The sequence below is a fragment of the Chlorocebus sabaeus genome, chromosome 23, assembly GCF_047675955.1.
Source record: "Chlorocebus sabaeus isolate Y175 chromosome 23, mChlSab1.0.hap1, whole genome shotgun sequence".
NCBI classification, from domain to species: Eukaryota; Metazoa; Chordata; class Mammalia; order Primates; family Cercopithecidae; genus Chlorocebus; species Chlorocebus sabaeus.
In genome coordinates, this window is record NC_132926.1 from 422,634 (window position 1) to 440,108 (window position 17,475).

The 17,475-nt window shown below is 48.6% G+C and overlaps 2 protein-coding genes and 1 long non-coding RNA gene across 3 annotated transcripts in view; 1 reads left to right on the forward strand and 2 right to left on the reverse strand.

Annotated features, from left to right (window-relative positions):
• LOC140709931 (uncharacterized) overlaps positions 1 to 17,475 on the reverse strand; it is a 99,670-nt gene that overhangs the window by 77,276 nt on the left and 4,919 nt on the right. The gene's annotated exons all lie outside the window — the stretch shown is intronic.
• LOC119621906 (uncharacterized) lies at positions 5,252 to 7,954 on the reverse strand. Its single transcript, XM_073010373.1, has 3 exons — positions 7,939 to 7,954; positions 7,175 to 7,902; positions 5,252 to 5,527 (listed from the first exon to the last, which is right to left on the reverse strand). The coding sequence occupies exons 1-3, from the start codon at positions 7,952 to 7,954 to the stop codon at positions 5,525 to 5,527; spliced, it is 747 nt and encodes a 248-aa protein (XP_072866474.1). The 3' UTR covers positions 5,252 to 5,524.
• Positions 7,885 to 13,913, forward strand: TRIM52 (tripartite motif containing 52). Its single transcript, XM_008015595.3, has one exon. It carries the CDS (start codon positions 8,286 to 8,288, stop codon positions 9,141 to 9,143), a length of 858 nt encoding a protein of 285 aa, XP_008013786.2. The 5' UTR covers positions 7,885 to 8,285; the 3' UTR covers positions 9,144 to 13,913.

Genomic DNA, 17,475 nt, shown 5'->3' on the forward strand with positions numbered 1-17,475 from the left:
TTCCTAATGATTAGTGATGTTAAGCATTTTTTCACATACATATTGGTTACTGGTATGTCTTCTTTTGAGAGATGTGTATTCGGCTCCTTTGCCTGTTTTAAAATCCGATTATTTGGAGTTTGTTTCTGTTGCACTGTTTGAGTTCCTTGTGTATTCTGGATACAAATCGTTTGTTGAATAAATACTTCACAAATATTTCCTCCTATTCTGCTGGTTGTCTCTTCACTTGATTTTTTGTTTTTGTTTTTGACACAATCTCGCTCTGTCATCCAGGCTGGAGTGCAGTGGTGTGATCTCAACTCACTGCAAGCTCCGCCTCCTGGGTTCACACCATTCTCCTGCCTCAGCCTCCCGAGTAGCTGGGACCACAGGTGCCACCACCACGCCCGGCTAATTTTTTGTATTTTTAGTAGAGACGGGGTTTCACTCTGTTAGCCAGGATGGTCTCGATCTCCTGACCTCGTGATCTGCCCGCCTCGGCCTCCCAAAGTGCTGGGATTACAGGCGTGAGCCACCGCGCCCGGCCCAGCAGAGCTGATTTTAAAGATATATGTAGATGGGAGAAGTGGGATGGCAGTGGCGCTAAGGTGCATGGAATGATGGTTAGCCTCGGTGCTCTGCAGAAAAGCCTGTCCCCACACCCACCTGACTGGGGAGGATGCTTGTGACTCCTGAATGCCCCTCACACTAATCTTGGCATGAATTACTGTGTCCATTGCATGACAAGCTGTGTGACAACTGCATCCATTCCCCCAGGAACCATAAGCAATCTGAGGATAGGAAATGCTGCTTTATCTGTTTCCAGCCCCCAATGCAGGGTCTCGAGAGGAAAATCAGCACAGCAGCCTTTCCCCTTATCTGGTTTCCTTTTCTAAGGTTTCAGTTACCCGGGAACAACTGAAGTCCGAAAATGTTAAATGGAAAATCCCATAAAAAAGCAGTTCCTGAGTTGTACAGGGCGCTCCATCTTGAGGAGTGTGGCATCTGGCGCCATGCTGCTCCATCCCTGCGTCCGGGGTCTGAGGCGCCATGCTGCTCCATCCCTGCGTCCGGGGTCTGAGGCGCCATGCTGCTCCATCCCTGCGTCCGGGGTCTGAGGCGCCATGCTGCTCCATCCCTGCGTCCGGGGTCTGAGGCGCCATGCTGCTCCATCCCTGCGTCCGGGGTCTGAGGCGCCATGCTGCTCCATCCCTGCGTCCGGGGTCTGAGGCGCCATGCTGCTCCATCCCTGCGTCCGGGGTCTGAGGCGCCATGCTGCTCCATCCCTGCGTCCGGGGTCTCCACACTGTCCACCCTCCCTGCTGTGGTCACTCAGCAGCCATCTCAGCTATCAAACTGCATATGGCAGAACGCCGCTCAAGTCACCCTTATTTTATTTAATAATACCCCAACGCACACAGTAGGGATGCTGGCAATTCGGGTGTGCCAAAGAGAAGCCATAAAGTACTCCTTTAAGTGAAAAGGGGAATGTTCTCAATAAGAAAAAAATTGTATATTGAGGTTGCAAAAATCTACAGTAAGAACAGACCTTCTGTCCTTCAAATTATAAAGAAAAAAGGGCTTTGTGTTAGTTTTGCTACCACGCCTCTAACAGCCAAAGTGATGCCACAGTACATGGCAAGTGCCCAGTTCAGATGGAAAAGGGATTCCATATGTGAGCAGGGACATGAACACAAACGTATTTCGATCGATGGCCGTCGGGTTCCTTGTCATCTTAGGTTTCAGGCATCAGCTGGCGTCATGGACTACATCTCCCGAGGAGTAGGGGGGACTCCTGTACCAGAACAGCAGCACTCATTAATAACCCCAGTGTGCATCTACTTGCCGGCACAAGGGAGGGAGGGAATGCAGGATGACAACTGCGATCACGTTGGGGTCACCAACCCATGTCCCAGAACAAGACGACAGACATAAGGCTCAATCTCCACATCAGAGGCACTCAGGGGGCCTCTGCTCCAGCCTCCTAGCCTGGGGTGAGCAAACTTCTGTCAAGTGTCAGATACTAAAGATTTTAGACTTTTCTGGCCTGATATGGTCTCTGTCCACATCTTTTTGTTTTGTTTACAATTCCTCGTTTTCTTTCGTTACAACACTTTTGAAATTTAAGAACTGTTCTTAGTTCTTGGGCCTTACAGAAAGAAGCTGAGGGCCAGAGTTGGCCCTTGGCTGTGATTTGCCAATGTCCATGTGACTCCGCCATGCTGCACAGCCTCTCTGCACCTCTGGCAAACGGTCCCCAGGCTGTGTGCAAGGGCTCATCTCCCCACCATGACCTGGAATTGAACCGTCGCAAGTGGACTCTTGTGCAGGCTTCTCCAGCATAAGATGACTGGTGTGAGTTTCCACGGATGCGATTTCTGAAATTAGAGTCCTGAGAAATGCAGTGGCAGCAACACTGCGGAGGAAAGCCAGCCCTGAGTGCACCCGCTGCAGCTGCTCTTCCAGAACATTCTATCTCTGGACCAGGAGGTACCTGAGGCCTGTGAGCACCAGGTGGGCTCTAAGGGCCTGCTCCAAGGACCCCTTAGTCCCTCGGCACGGCTCTCAGCTGGGTTCAAGGGAAGGCTAGCAGCTGGTGGTTTGAGACCAACTCCAGAGGTCAGCAGGAGAGGTGTGTGCCAAGCGGGGTGGATCTCAGGGCTGCCTGAAGCCTAGAAATCTGACTCAGCACTTCTGCAACACAGGAGACGCCCTGGCCTCCCTGAGTGGGAATCCCTGGGGCTGAGGTGAGGCCGCCTGGGTCTGGGTCAAGGGAGGGAATCCATTCCCAGGAGCGGGCTGTGGCAGCACCATGAGGACACAAAGCCAGTGACCTGTGGGGTGGAGGCTGCTTTTCCCACTGTCTGTGATCTGGAGGAAGAAGTCCTGCCAAGCTGCCACCCTGACCTGCCGGATCTGTAAGCTGCTTCTCTGCGCCTGAGGGTGCTCAGAGGCCTCATCACGTGCCTGCTGCTTGGCCTACTCCCGAGACTGTGGCATGCACACCGGAGGCCACACTCACATCCTTGGCACTCACTCTAGGCTCACGGTCTGTCCCGTCACAGGAGCGGCTGAGGAAGGAGCCAAGGGAGAGGCAGGTGTCCAGGCTAGTCCAGCCGGGCCCAGAATGCCTGTGTTTGGCTGAGCTGACTGACCAGAAGGTGCCACACAGGGAGACAGTGGGGGTGGGAGCAAGGCCTGGGCAGGAGGATTTTCCTGCTTCCTGGGCCTGTTCATCCCTCCGTGGACTTAGACACACAATCCCTGGGTTCACCTCCTCACAGGCTGTGGGGTGCTGGTGGAATCACGTTCCTCCACCTTAATGTCTGGAGGAACAGATGACTTAGACCAGCATGTGCAAAGGCTGGGGTGGGAGTGAGGGGCTGGGTGATGCACTCTGCAGAGCCCAGGCTGAACAGAAGCTGGGTGGATGCACTCTGGAGAGCCCAGGCTGAACAGAAAGGACAGTCATGCAAGGAACACGGAGTCCTGTGGCAGGGAGGCCACCTTGGGGATGGCAGGGGGAGGAGTTGTCAGTTGTCCAGGTTGTCAGGGGCTTGTGGAGATGCTCTGGGGTCCCTTGGGTTCTCAAATGGATTTTGTGGTTCCATGGGCAGGACTCTGGGCTCGCCTCCAAAGGAAATCCGATTACAAGAAACAGGTGAAGTTACATGCAGTTGCCAGGAGCTCAGAATCCAGTGAAGGCACAGAGAAGGCAAGGTTGGACAGCGGTGCCCTTGGCAACGGGAGGGACTGGCACTCTAAGCCTCATGTGTCTGACCACCCTTGGGGACAAGAAGTCAGGCCAAAGGCTGCTCCGGAAGGGAAGGGTTAGCAGGACTCAGGCAAGTGGAAGATGGTGCCCCAGGCCAGTGTGAGGTGTGGCAGCTGTCCCCTTGGCGTGGGCAGCTGGCAGGTTGACCCCTGACCCCAGCTGTTTGCCTTGCGGGGAAGCTGTGTGGCTCCTGTGGATCTTACTGTTCGCTGGTGTGGCACTGCAGGGCAAGGAGAAGGTAAGAAGACGCAGGGAGGCAGCCTGGGCTGCAGTCACACTTCTGCTGCACCCAGATCTGTGAGCTTCTCCACAAAGAGGAGAAAGAAGACAAGCCCAGGGTTGCGACTTCCCCCTGGCTTTTTTTTTTTTTTTTTTTTTTTGAGATGGAGTCTCTCTCTGTTGCCCAGGCTGGAATGCAGTGATGCAATCTCAGCTCACTATAAGTTTCGCCTCCCGGGTTCATGCCATTCTCCTCCCTCGCTTCCCGAGTAGCTGGGACTACAGGCGCCTGCCACCACGTCTGGCTACTTTTTTGTATTTTTAGTAGAGACAGGGTTTCACCATGTTGGCCAGGATGGTCTCGATCTCCTGACCTTGTGATCCGCCCACCTTGGCCTCCCAAAGTGCTAGGATTACAAGCATGAGCCACTGCACCTGGCCAGGATTTTTTTTTTTGTTGTTAAGATTGCGTCTTGCTCTGTTGCCCAGGCCGAGGGCAGTGGCACAATCACTGCTTACTGCAGCCTTGACCTCCTGGGCTCAAATGATCCTCCCAATTCAGCCTCCCAAGTAGCTGGAACTACAAGCGCACACCGTCACACCCAGGTAATTTTTTAAAAAATTTTATTTATTTATTTTTGTTATTTTTGAGATGGAGTCTCACTCTGTTGCCCAGTCTGGAGTGCATGCAGTAGCACGATCTTGGCTCACTGCAACCTCCACCTCCCAGGCTTAAGCAATTCTTCCTCCTCAGCCTCCCAAGTAGTTGGGATTACAGGCACCTGCTGCCCCACCTGGCTAATTTTTGTATCTTTAGGAGCGACGGAGTTTCACCATGTTGGCCAGGCTGGTCTCGAACTCCTGACCTCAAGTGATCCACCTGCCTCAGCCTCCAAAATTGCTAGGATTACAGGCGTGAGCCACCGCACCCAGCCAATTTTTTTTTTTTTTTTTTTGTAGAGACAGGGTCTCACTATGTTGCCCAGGCTGGCATCAAACACCTGGCTCAAGCAATCCTCCCATCTTGGCCTCTTAAAGCACTGGGATTACAGGAGTGAGCCACTGCACCTGGCCAAGAATTTCCTTAAAGCTTATGAAGTATGAGCCTTTCATTTCATGTGGAAGGTTCTGGTGGCTGCAGGATGGCCTGAAATGAGAGGGCAAGTGATCCTTTAGAGAAATGGTTTCCTTTTATCCAGTCTGAAGCTGATGGGGGTGAGGCTGGAAGTAAGTAAGGCTGGAATGGAGGAGAAACAAATCAGCAGGACTTGGCTGAAATGTGTTGGGTTTGTTCGTTTATTTACTCAGCAGATACACAGGGAGTGCTCACTGTGTGCTTGGCACTGTGGTCAATGAACTGAGTATGCAACAATGAACAGAATACATATGGTCCTTGCTCTGTGCCACTCACAGTTTGGCTCAGGTCCAGAGAGGAAGAGGAGGACTCCAAGGTGTTCTCAAGGTTCCACTGGTGGAACATTGATGTTCCTCCCCAAACCAGTGACCAGTTAGTGAGGGGTGCAGTCACGTCCGTGGGTCTTCAACAGCATTTTACTGAAATAAAATATCAGAGTGCCTTGGATGTCATAAGGGAAAGAAGAGTTTGCAGAAATTTTGTTTCTGTTATATATATGCAGGTCTGTATTGGATCAGTATGTGCAATATACTTATTACTGAAGGGCAGGTAAAAAAACAAACAAAAAAAAAAAAACCTTGTATGGGGCTGAGCGTAGTGGCTCGGGTCTGTAATTCCCGCACTTTGTGAGGCTGAGACAGGACTGCTTAAACCAGGAGTTCAAGACTAGCCTGGGCAACATAGCAGGACCTCATCTCTACAAAAAAATAAAATAAAAATTAGCCCAATGTGGTAATGCACACCTGTAGTCCCAGCTACTTGGGAGGCTGAGGCAGGAGGTTCACCTGAGCCCAGGGATCAAGGGTGCAATGAGCCATGATCACACCACTGCATTTGGCCTGGGCAACAGAGCAAGACCCTGTCTCAAAAAAAAAAAAAAAAAATCTAAAAAAGAATGGTTAAGTCAAGCATGGTGGTGCATGCCTATAGTCCCAGCTACTCTGCAGGCTGAGGCAGGAGGATCACTTGAGCCCAGGAGTTTGAGGTGGTAGTGGGCAATAATTGTGACTATAGCCACGGCACTTTAGCCTGGGCAACATGACGAAACCCGGTCTCTACAAAAACTAAAGAAATTAGCCTGGAGTGGTGGTGCATGCCTGTGTTCCCAGCTATTCCAGAGGCTGAAGTGGGAGGATTGCTTGAGCCCAGGAGGTGGAGATTGCCGTGGGCTGAAATCTTGCCACTGCAGGGGGCTACAGGAGTCTAAAAGGGAGGGGACACAATTTCCCCAAATCTCCAACGTTGGGGAGTTCTGCCTACACTCCTTGCCCCAGGATGCCCCCAGCACCAAGGCCAAGGGGGCGTCAGCCCTCAGCACTGGGGTGGAACATTTATACACAGAACCAGGCCACAGAAGGCATACACAGAGCCCATGAACACCGGCCCCCATCTCCACCCTCTGTTCTCTGGGACTGCAAGTCCAGGCCTGACCTGGTTCTGTCCCTACCTGGAGGGACAGAAGACAGAAGGAGACAATCCCTGAGAAGCCTTTCCCGAAGGCCTCATTCCCCCTCAGCCCGCACTTTGTAAGATCTCTCAGCCCGCACTTTGGGAGGTCAAGGCGGGCAGATCACGACGTCAGGAGATCGAGACCATCCTGGCTAACAAGGTGAAACCCCGTTTCTACTAAAAATACAAAAAAATTAGCCGGGCGTGGTGGCGGGCGCCTGTAGTCCCAGCTACTCGGGAGGCTGAGGCAGGAGAATGGCGGGAACCCGGGAGGCGGAGCTTGCAGTGAGCTGAGAACAGCCAGACTCCATCTCAAAACAAAAATCTCTCAGCCCTGGATCAGGGCCCCTCTCCAGGAAAGGTGACAGAGTGGGGTCTAAATGACACTGCCCTAGGGCCCCGCTGGGGTGGAAAACAGACCCAGACGGCGCCCCCAGCCCGCCCTCCCCAGGCAGGAATAAAGGGCATAACAGACAGTGGAGGACACCGGGACAGGAAGGAGGGGCCAGCCGCTCTCAAACTAAGTCTAAACCACGGCAGTGAGGAAGTGTGGTCCCAAATCCAGCCCCCTCCCGTACAAGCTCACAGAGCTCAGGGCTGGAACTCGGAACCCTTACCCCGACGCAGGCGGCAGAACCGAAGGGAACTTGAGTCCCGGTCCCCTCAGGGGACCCACGCCCGGGGCGCAGCTTTGCTGGGAGACGCCGCAATACTGCGCAGCCGCGGCCCGGCGAGCACAAACAGGCCTGGGCGCCGGGAGGCTGGTTCCGAGGCCTGCGTGGAGCGGCGGCCCGGCGACTCCCGGAAGACAGCGGGGGGCACTGGGCGCCCCGGTTCCGAGCCTCCCGAGCGGCAGGGCCTCCCAGTGCGGCGCCCGGATCCCCACCAAGGCACCCCAAGCGCGGACGGCGGGACAGGGGACAGCACCAGGGTGGTGTCCGAAGCTTCCCCACCGCCGTGGACCAACTCGGCCCCGGCCCGGGCGGGGCTTCCCGGAGAGATTTATCCCCCTTCCCTCTAAACTTCCCGGGGCTCCCGCTCAGGCCGGACAACAGCTCGGAAACCCAGTCCCCCTCGAGGGTTGACCCCTCATCCAGAACCAGCCAACCAACCAAACCACCTCTCCCAAGCCGGGCCGCTTCCCGGCGTCCGCCGCTGACCTGATCAGAGCCGCTCTGCCGGCCCGAGGGAGCTGAGAAGGGGATTGGGAATGGGGTCTTGGGGAGGGGGCTGGCTGCAATGTGCAGCACTAGCCCAGCTAGGGCGGGCGGCGCGGGCGCGGGCGCCCCCCAGCTCACCCAACTCGCGGCCGGCGCGGCTCCTGGCACGCCACAGAGACGTGGTCCTCCGCCAGCCTAGAGCGTCTCTCCCGAGCGTGTGCGTGAGCGAGACGTCATTTTGCGTCGCCTCAGGCCGGGTAGCTGGCGGCTGCGTCTGAAGCGGACGCCGCAGTGTAGGGCACACCCTGAGGGTTGCGAGAGACGTGACAAGACCGAGCAGCTGGGGGCTGCAGCCTGGTCTGTCCCCACCGATCCCAGAGAGAGGCTGAGTCTGGATCTGGGCGTTCGCACCCTGAGAGAGGGGATCAAAGCTCCCCTGCGGGCCCGAGGAGGAAGAGCAAGGTTGAGGACTGCCTCGGCTCACCAGAGTAGTCTGGAGCAGGCCTGCAGGCGCGTCCCCGCTCCGCAGCTCCAAGCTGAGGTATCTACACCTGCCGCAGGCATTAAGATGGCTGGTTATGCCACTACTCCCAGCCCCATGCAGACCCTTCAGGAGGAAGCGGTGTGTGCCATCTGCTTGGATTACTTCAAGGACCCCGTGTCCATCAGCTGTGGGCACAACTTCTGCCGAGGGTGTGTGACCCAGCTGTGGGGTAAGAAGGACGAGGAAGACCAGAACGAGGAGGGAGATGAATGGGAGGAGGAGGAGGACGGTGAAGCGGTGGGGGCCGTGGATGGATGGGATGGCTCCGTTCGAGAGGTGTTGTATCGAGGGAATGCTGACGAAGAGTTGTTCCAAGACCAAGAGGACGGTGAACTCTGGCTCGGTGACAGTGGTATAACTAATTGGGACAACGTAGACCATATGTGGGACCAGGAGGAAGAAGAAGAGGAAGATCAGGACTATTACCTAGGAGGCTTGAGACCTGACCTGAGAATTGATGTCTACCGAGAAGAAGAAATACTGGAAGCATACGATGAGGACGAAGATGAAGAGCTGTATCCTGACATCCACCCGCCTCCTTCCTCGCCCCTTCCAGGGCAGTTCACCTGCCCCCAGTGCCGAAAGAGCTTTACACGTCGCAGCTTTCGTCCCAACTTGCAGCTGGCCAACATGGTCCAGATAATTCGCCAGATGTGCCCCACTCCTTGTCGGCGGAACCGGAGTAATGATCAGGGCATGTGCTTCAAACACCAGGAAGCCCTGAAACTCTTCTGTGAGGTGGACAAAGAGGCCATCTGTGTGGTGTGCCGAGAATCCAAGAGCCACAAACACCACAGCGTGGTGCCTTTGGAGGAGGTGGTTCAGGAGTACCAGGTGATGGAAATGAGGGAATGTAGGGGGCTGAAGAGAGTGAAAAGGTAACTAGGAGAGCTGGGGAATGTGTAGCATTCCTTTCCCACCTCCTCAGCTACTTAGTTGCTAAACTCTTTATTTGATGAGGGAGACACAGTGGAGAGAGATGGTCATATGGGTAAAAAAGGAGAAACAAAACCATGAAGGTTGGGGCAGATTGGCTTCCCGAGGAAGCTGAACAAATAATATGACGGTCACTGGAAGCGGACCACTACTGCTAATACTGTCTTGTCTACCTAAGTGCGCGGGACACGAGTAACAGATACCCAGTACTTCATTTCTCTCTAATGTGAGTCCTTGACCAAGTCCCTGGAACAGGTACAGATAGGAATAGAAAGCCACAGTACTTGGAGATAATAGACATTTGGGACCTCAGCACAAACAGTGTCAAAATAGATATATTGGTAGACAGAAATGCCAGGTGTGAGTCCTAGACTACTAGTAACAACTGGCCACACACTCCTCTGAAAGTCTGGGATTGCATCCTACCTTGAGTAAGATCCGTTTTCCTTCTAGAGCAAGGCAAAGCATCTTTGATGGATCAGAATGTGCCTCATATCCTGATCACTTTTCTTTCCTGGTATTTTATCATAGTGGAAGGAGTTCGGGATTTAGGATCAGGTGACCTGGCTTTGCCACTTACTGTCTAGTCTTGGGCAGGTGTCAACCTCCTTGAGCTTCACTTTTTCCCTAGGATTGTAAGGATTAAAAGAGATCACATATGTTAACCATAAAGCACTAAACAAATGTTTGCCGTTTTATTTGGCTTTCTTGTAACTTGTCTTCCCTTGTTTGGGTGCTGATATGGTTAATGCCTTGCTTTCTAGTCTTGACTTCTAAGCATTAGAAAATTGTCTCAATGACAATGAGTACCATCTTCCTTACCAAAAGTCTAGGTAGATTTGACTCCTGGCAGTGCCCAAATGAAAGAGAGGTTGTCTTCAGGCCCATAAAGGTTGACCTGGATATTCAGCAGAAGTTGCTTACATCTTAGTAGTGCTTTACAGTTTATAAAATGTATTTCCTCTTGTTCTCCTATAGCAGTGGTTTTCAAATTGTGTTTTTTGACCAATTAGTGGGTCTTAAAATAAAATAAATGGGTCACGCCTAGCATTACCTCAAAATGAAATAAGAGGAAATATTAGAACACATGGACATAGTAAGGGTAAGTATTGCTTTATGACACTTTTAAGTTATATATATACATGTGTATACTTAGTCTAAAAATATATTGCTTACTTTGAGTTGCAGTCAAAACACACACACAGAACACTGTCCTACAGGCTTCATATAGTAGATATTATTATCACCCCCTGCCCCCATTTTATAGCAAATATTGGTAAGTGTACAGTTAAGACACAAATCTAACCATAAATCACTGCTACCTCTGTTACACTAATCTGACTTTAAGGACAAATCCTAGCACCATGTTTTCACCCAAGGTAATAACTAAATTATCCCATGGAAAAAACTTATGTCCTATGCTTCTGGGTCTTAGTACACTGAAGCTGAGGAAAAGAGAGAACCTTCCATTCCTCTACTAACTTTTTTTTTTTTTTTTTTTTTTTTGAGATGGTGTCTCATTCTGTTGCCCAGGCAAAAGTACAATGGCACGATCTCGGCTCACTGCAACCTCTGTTTCCCGGGTTCAAGCGATCTTCCTGCCTCAGCACATCTAGTAGTTGGGATTACAAGCACGCACCACCATGCCCAGCTAATTTTTGTATTTTTAGTAGAGACAGGGTTTCGCCATGTTGGTCAGGCTGGTCTCGAAACTTGACCTCAGGAGATCCACCACCTGGGCCTCCCAAAGTGCTGGGATTACAGGCATGAGCTACTGTGCCCGGCCCTCCTCTGCTAACTTTTATCATCATCCCTTTCCCCCATTTTATAGTAAATATTGATAAGTGCAGAGTTAAGACACTTTTTTTTTTTTTTTTTTTTTTGAGATGGAGTCTCGCTTGTCGCCAGGCTAGAGTGCAATGGTGCAATCTCCGCTCACTGCAACCTACTCCTCCTGAGTTCAAGCGATTTTCCTGCCTCAGTCTCCCAAGTAGCTGGGACTACAGGTGCACACCACCACGCCCAGCTAATTTTTGCATTTTTAGTATAGACAGGGTTTCACCATGTTGGCAAGGATGGTCTCAATCTCTTGACCTCGTAATCCCCCCGCCTCGGCCTCCCAAAGTGCTGGGATTACAGGCGTGAGCCATCGCGCCCCGCTGTCTCTTTCATTCTTTATGCAGTTCATCGTCACTTCCTTCCATTAGTAAACATGTAAATTATAGTTGCATGATTTAGAATTTTACTGACCAAAGTCATAATAATAGTTAACAGTACAAGGAACTATTTTTGTATAATGGTTTATTTAATATAGTATACATTATCATATACTTTGTTACAATGTTGAAAAAACTTCATTTTTCATAATATAGGAATAAAGTTGGAAACAGCTCTTTGGTGGGAATACTTCAGATAGAGCAAGAAAGCATTCACAGCAAGGCCTATAATCAATAAGATGTGTGAAAAGTTGGGTAGCCACAGGAGGTGTTCATTAAGGATATGATTCCATTTATATAGCTATTTCTATTGCATAACCAGGATGGTGTTATTGTTTTCAGGTCAATGTTCTTTTAAAATTTGGTTTTGTGTAAAAAGAGGCTTTTTGGCCCAGAAAGCCTTACTTATTTTACATCTTCCAGTTTGTCCATCCCATGAGTTAAAGTTCCTCTTGACTCTGCAAGCTAGAATCAAAGGATTATGAAAGAAAGATCATTTAGATATGACCAAGGGCACCACTAAATGGTGTCAGGTTTTAGGAAGCAGACGGGTGTATAAAAAGAAAATGAACAAAGATATCACTTATTGGGGCTCAGGCATAACTGGATGCCTGGATCGTCCTGCCACCCAGCTGCCACCAATAAAATCATTCATCACTCTGCAAGAGGGACCAGATGCTTCCATCATCAGTACTCCTTGTTTTTCTGTTATCTCCTTTGAGGTAGCTAAAAATGGCAGCCAAAAAAAATTTTTGAGGCTTTTCGCAAGTATATATTCATGTTATTTTGCAGAAGATAGGGTCAACTTCTTCAGTTGTTGGGCAGTGTTGACCAACTGAAAGTGTTGGGCAGTGACACCATGCCAAACACTGCTAAATTCATGCCATTAAAAACAGTGGAGTGTTCTGCAAAGCCCGATTCTCTGCAGCTTTAAGAATGGACAGCATTGAAATATTCACAGGAATCTTCAAAGCCATGAAAGCTTAATATTAAATAGCCCTTTTAATTGCAAAGGAGAAAAAAATGGAGAAACTTGTGAAACCTTGCATTCTGAGCGCTGCCACAAATAAAGAATTCCAGAATTTCTTCATCTACTTCTGCAGTCTTAACTCTGAATTAATGACTGAATATATCAAACTTCAGATCTTAAAAAATATCAGTTCACAGGAGGCTGAGGCAGGAGAATGGCATGAACCCAGGAGGCAGAGCTTTCAGTGAGCCAAGATTGCGCCACCGTACTCCAGCCTGGGCAACAAAGCGAGACTCTGTCTCAAAAAAAAAAAAAACATCAGCTCATCCTTCATTGCTGTTAGTTGAGATGAATCTACTAATGAAGAAAACTGTACTTTGCTTACATTCAGAATAAGGCTTTCAAAGCTGTGTATGTGCTGTTTTTGTGAGCCCACTACTTGACCACCATAGACTTGCAGCTGTATCAAATGAACTGAGCTGGAGGAAATTTTATAGCAGTATATATTAATGGCACTACAGCAAACTGTGTTAAATTTGGGTTTTTGGCAAAGATTGAAGAAAACTGGCATTCAAGATATACTGCAGCTGTCACAACCAAGCATCAAGTTTCACTGATAACCCATAACCTACTGGAAATCTTCAGCCTTGCTGTCAGCATAAACCATTGTGAGAAACAGTACATCCAGTCCAGTTTGCCCTGCTTTTTGAAGATCTAAATGCCATTCCATGTTTTCTGTTACATATTGAAGTTTCTTGGTTGTCAAAGAAAAATGGATTCTGCTGAACTCGTGGACAGAACAACCCCAAGGTTGGAAGAACAATGAAAAAGAATCTATACTTGAACATTTCAAAAGTTAAAATTTTTCAGCAGTTTTAACACACTGAAGCTTAAAATACATTGACATTGAAATGTCAAGGGGCAAACACCAATTTCGCTGTTCATTTCATAATGAACATCAAAACTTGCCAAAAATAGACATAAGAATATAGCATATGTATGTATGAGCAAACTAATGCTAAAAAATGTCTAATTTTCTTGACTAGTCTTTCGAGGACCAGATTCATGAATGTCATTTGAAGGAAAAAAGTGAAATACTTGGAATTATTTTGAGTGATGTTCTCCTGAGCTTGTTCTTAAAATCTACCTGTGGTAGCTTTTGGAAAGAATGTGTTTCATACTGATGTGTAGGCCTCACTGAAAGAGCTTCAAGAAGTGTTTGTGAAACTCAAAGTCTAATTGTTTTGACTAGAAACTTCCAGATAAATACTCTAGAGAAACTTGGGTATAAAATGACTAAACAGATGAAAAAGCTTTATTCGTTATTCCATTTGCTCCTTACACCTTTATAAACTTTTTAATTTTTTAATGTTTTGATATATCTAGCTCTGGGGAGAAAACACTGCAAGAGTGTTATTAAAAGCAGCTTGTTTTCTTGAACCTTTTACGCCACCCAGGAAAGAAAAGTTCAGGCTTAACAGTGACATGGCTATCACGTCATCTGAGTAAATTTTTTTCCTTCTAAAATTACTATTGCTTTCATTAATTTTAATCATACTTAATTTTGAAATTTTAAATAACACGTAAGGGGCGAATGGGAGATTTTCAGGTATATGAAAAGTAGAGGTGTGGGCTACAAAAACACTGAGGAAAAACATATAGCTCATCTGTTTACTGAATGCCTTCCCTATTAGGTTCAGCTGTTCACTGCCATATTGCAAATCAGACTGTTTAAACTTGTTCCTCTACTTCTGTGGCTGTACCCTGGAGCTCATCTTCACACAGATTGGCTACACATCTGAAATCAACTCCCATTGCACTATGACCTTAGCTGTTAGCCTTCTAATACACTTAAGCACACTCCAATTATACCTGCCCTTCAGCTTTAGAGAGCCCACTGTTTTACTGACTCCATATTTTTTTACTTCCCAATTTATCAGACATTTAACAGCCTTACTATCCTACTGAGCCTAGACTGCATGATTTATTTTGGCATAAAGAGCTGATCCAGGCCGAGCGCAGTGGCTCAGGCCTGTAATCCCAGCACTTTGGGAGGCCAAGGCAGGTGAATCACGAGGTCAGGAGATTGAGACCATCCTGGCTAACATGGTGAAACCCCATCTCTACTAAAAATACAAAAAATTAGCCAGGCGTGGTGGTGGGCGCCTGTAATCCCAGCTACTCAGGAGGCCTAGGCAGGAGAATTGCTTGAACCCAGGAGGTGAAGGTTGCAGTGAGCCGAAATCACGTCACTGCACTCCAGCCTGGGTGACAGAGTGAGACTGTCTGGGGGAAAAAAAACAACAAAAAAACCTGATCCATGTTGTCATCTAAACCAGGATCGATTGACTGATTTCTTGTTCCTTCTCTCTCTTTTTTTTTTGACGGAGTCTCGCTCTGTTGCCCAGGCTGGAGTGCAGTGGCGCGATCTCGGCTCACTACAAGCTCTGCCTCACGGATTCGTGCCATCCTCCCGCCTCAGCCTCCCAAGTAGCTGGGACTACAGGCACCAACCGCTATGCCCATCTAATTTTTTTGTATTTTTAGTAGAGACGGGGGTTTCACCGTGTTAGCCAGGATGGTCTCGATCTCCTGACCTTGTGATCTGTCCGCCTTAGCCTCCCAAAGTGCTGGGATTACAGGCTTGAGCCACCGTGCCCGGCCTCTTTCTTTCTTTCAATGTTTTTTGTTTTGTTTGAATCAGGGTCTCACTCTGTTGCCCAGACTGGAGTGCAGTAGTGCGATCACAGCTCACTCACTCCCTAGGCTCAAGCGATGCTCCCGCGTCAGCCTCCTGTGTAACAAGGACTATAGTGCAGCTAATTTATTTTTATTTTTTGTAGAGACGGGGTCTCCCTACATTGCCTACGCTGGTCTTGAACTCCTGGTGGGCTCAAGTGATCCTCTTGCCTTGGCCTTTCAAAGTGCTGGCATTACAGGCATGAGGCACCACACCCAGCCTAGACCAGGATTTTTCAACCTCAACACTATTGACATTTTGAGTTAGATAATTCTTTGCTGTGGGCAGTTGTCCTATGCATTGTAGGATACTTAGTAGCATCTCTGGACTCTACCCACCATATGCAGGTAGTACCCCTCCACTAGTTGTGACAACCACAAATGTCTCTAGACATTACCAAATGTCCTATAAAGGGACATTGCCCAATCATGCCCAGTTGAGAACCACTGGTGTAGAGTCAGGGAAAGTGGTCATATCCACGTATCATCCTCACTTAGGCCCTATAGCTGGTGCCTGGCATAGGTGTTCAAAAGTGGAACACCTACTCTTGAGGAAGAATAGGCTTGCGTAGCTAGCACTTTATTAAAGTACCCTGAGGGCTGAGCATGGTGGCTCATGCCTGTAATCCCAGCACTTTGGGAGGCCAAGGCGGGCGGATCACTTGAGGTCAGGCATTCGAGACCAACCTGACCAACACGGAGAAACCCTGTCTCTGCTAAAAATACAAAATTAGCCAGGCATGGTGGCGCATGCCTATAATCCCAGCTACTCGGGAGGCTAAGGCAGGAGAATCACTTGAACCTGGGAGGCGGAGGTTGCAGTGAGCTGAGATCGCACCATTGCACTCCAGCCTGGGCAACAAGAATGAAACTCTGTGTCAAAAAAAAAAAAAAAAACCCTGAGCATCAGTGGATTAATGGATATGGCACCCACTTCTCCCAGCTCTTGGAGTGAGGTAGCTAAGTCAACAAACCTAAACATTACTGCTGCTTATGTCACTTTTTGGGAGAACAAAAACCATGACAGATAAAGCAGTTTTCAAAATCAAGCTCCAGAGATTTTGAGTAATAACCATCACTTCAGCTACTCCTCAGTTCCAGCAGGGCAGTAGGGGTGTCATTTTTTGTTTTCAGGTATTATGCAGAACCCTTGAGTCCACAGTGGAAGTGGTCCTGGACAGATAATATAACATCAGCCCCTGAAGTACTTTCTTAAAACCCGAGGCTCCTGCCATTGACCATCAACCCCTGGCGTCTATGCCATGCCTCCTGAAACTCCTATAAGACCTGTAGATTTTATGCTGCTTCCTACCCCCAATTCCTAACCCCTCTGAGAGTTATCCTGTAACAGTGAAGTTACTGCAAATATTTGCTGGCTGGTAAAATGGGGTTATAAGAAAGGGAGCTCAGGACACTAGTCCTCCACATTCAAGCTAATAGAACTTCATGTAACAATGGAAGTATTCTGTATCTGCTAATACAGTAGATACCACTAGCTACATATGACTTGAGCTCTTGAAATGTGGCTAGTGCAACTCAGGAACTAAATTTTAAGATAGTATTTAACTAATTTTAATTAGCCACATGTAGCTAGTGGCTATCAAATCCTATTTAACAGCACAGTTCTGTACAATGAAAGTCTAGTTCTTCCTAGGGCCCTTGGGAGGAGCAAGTCCAAGGGGGAGGATAAAAACAGAAATGAAACAACTTTCTTTTTCCAGCTGGGAGTGGTAGGCTCTAAGGTAGTATTTTTAGAAATAAAAGGAGAAAATATTGTATATTTAAAATCTGACCAAAATGATCTTGAGTCACCTATCACTTGTGATACATGTGGATCACACGGGTGACGAGACAGGAGAAAACTAAGGGAAACAAGTTAGAAAATAAACTGTATGACCTCCTCCTATCAAAAAAAGGCTGGGGCTAGAGCTGGAACCTCAAAATAGGCTCCCCAAAGCTAGGAGGGTTTTACTTTGTGCCTGACTTTTTGAAAATGGGATGGGGGACAAAACCTAGTATTAAAGCAGGTAAGTGGGTTCTTTGCTTTTTACAGGAGATGAGGGTGATGAGGAGCTCTTGGAGTCCTGGAAGGGAGAGCAGTCTGTGCTGACAGAGTTAGTGAGAGGAGAGGATCTAGGAGTAACAGGGTCTAAGGAGAGGAGATGGCCTCCCAGGCCATGAGAACTAAAGGTTGTGATAAATTTAATCATAGTCTGTCCAAACCAGAGGGTCCTCAGAAGTATGGTGTGAGAATCCTGAGTGTGGGGCAGTGAGCTCATTTCTGCTCATGAGAAGTGTAGGAGATGCAGCAAGGTTCCTGTTATCAGGAGACCTACAAAGATGGAAGGAAATG

What these genes read in the sequence shown, in the direction of transcription:
- TRIM52 (XM_008015595.3), top strand. Translation starts at nt 8,286, where the DNA reads ATGGCTGGTTATGCCACTACTCCCAGCCCCATGCAGACCCTTCAGGAG.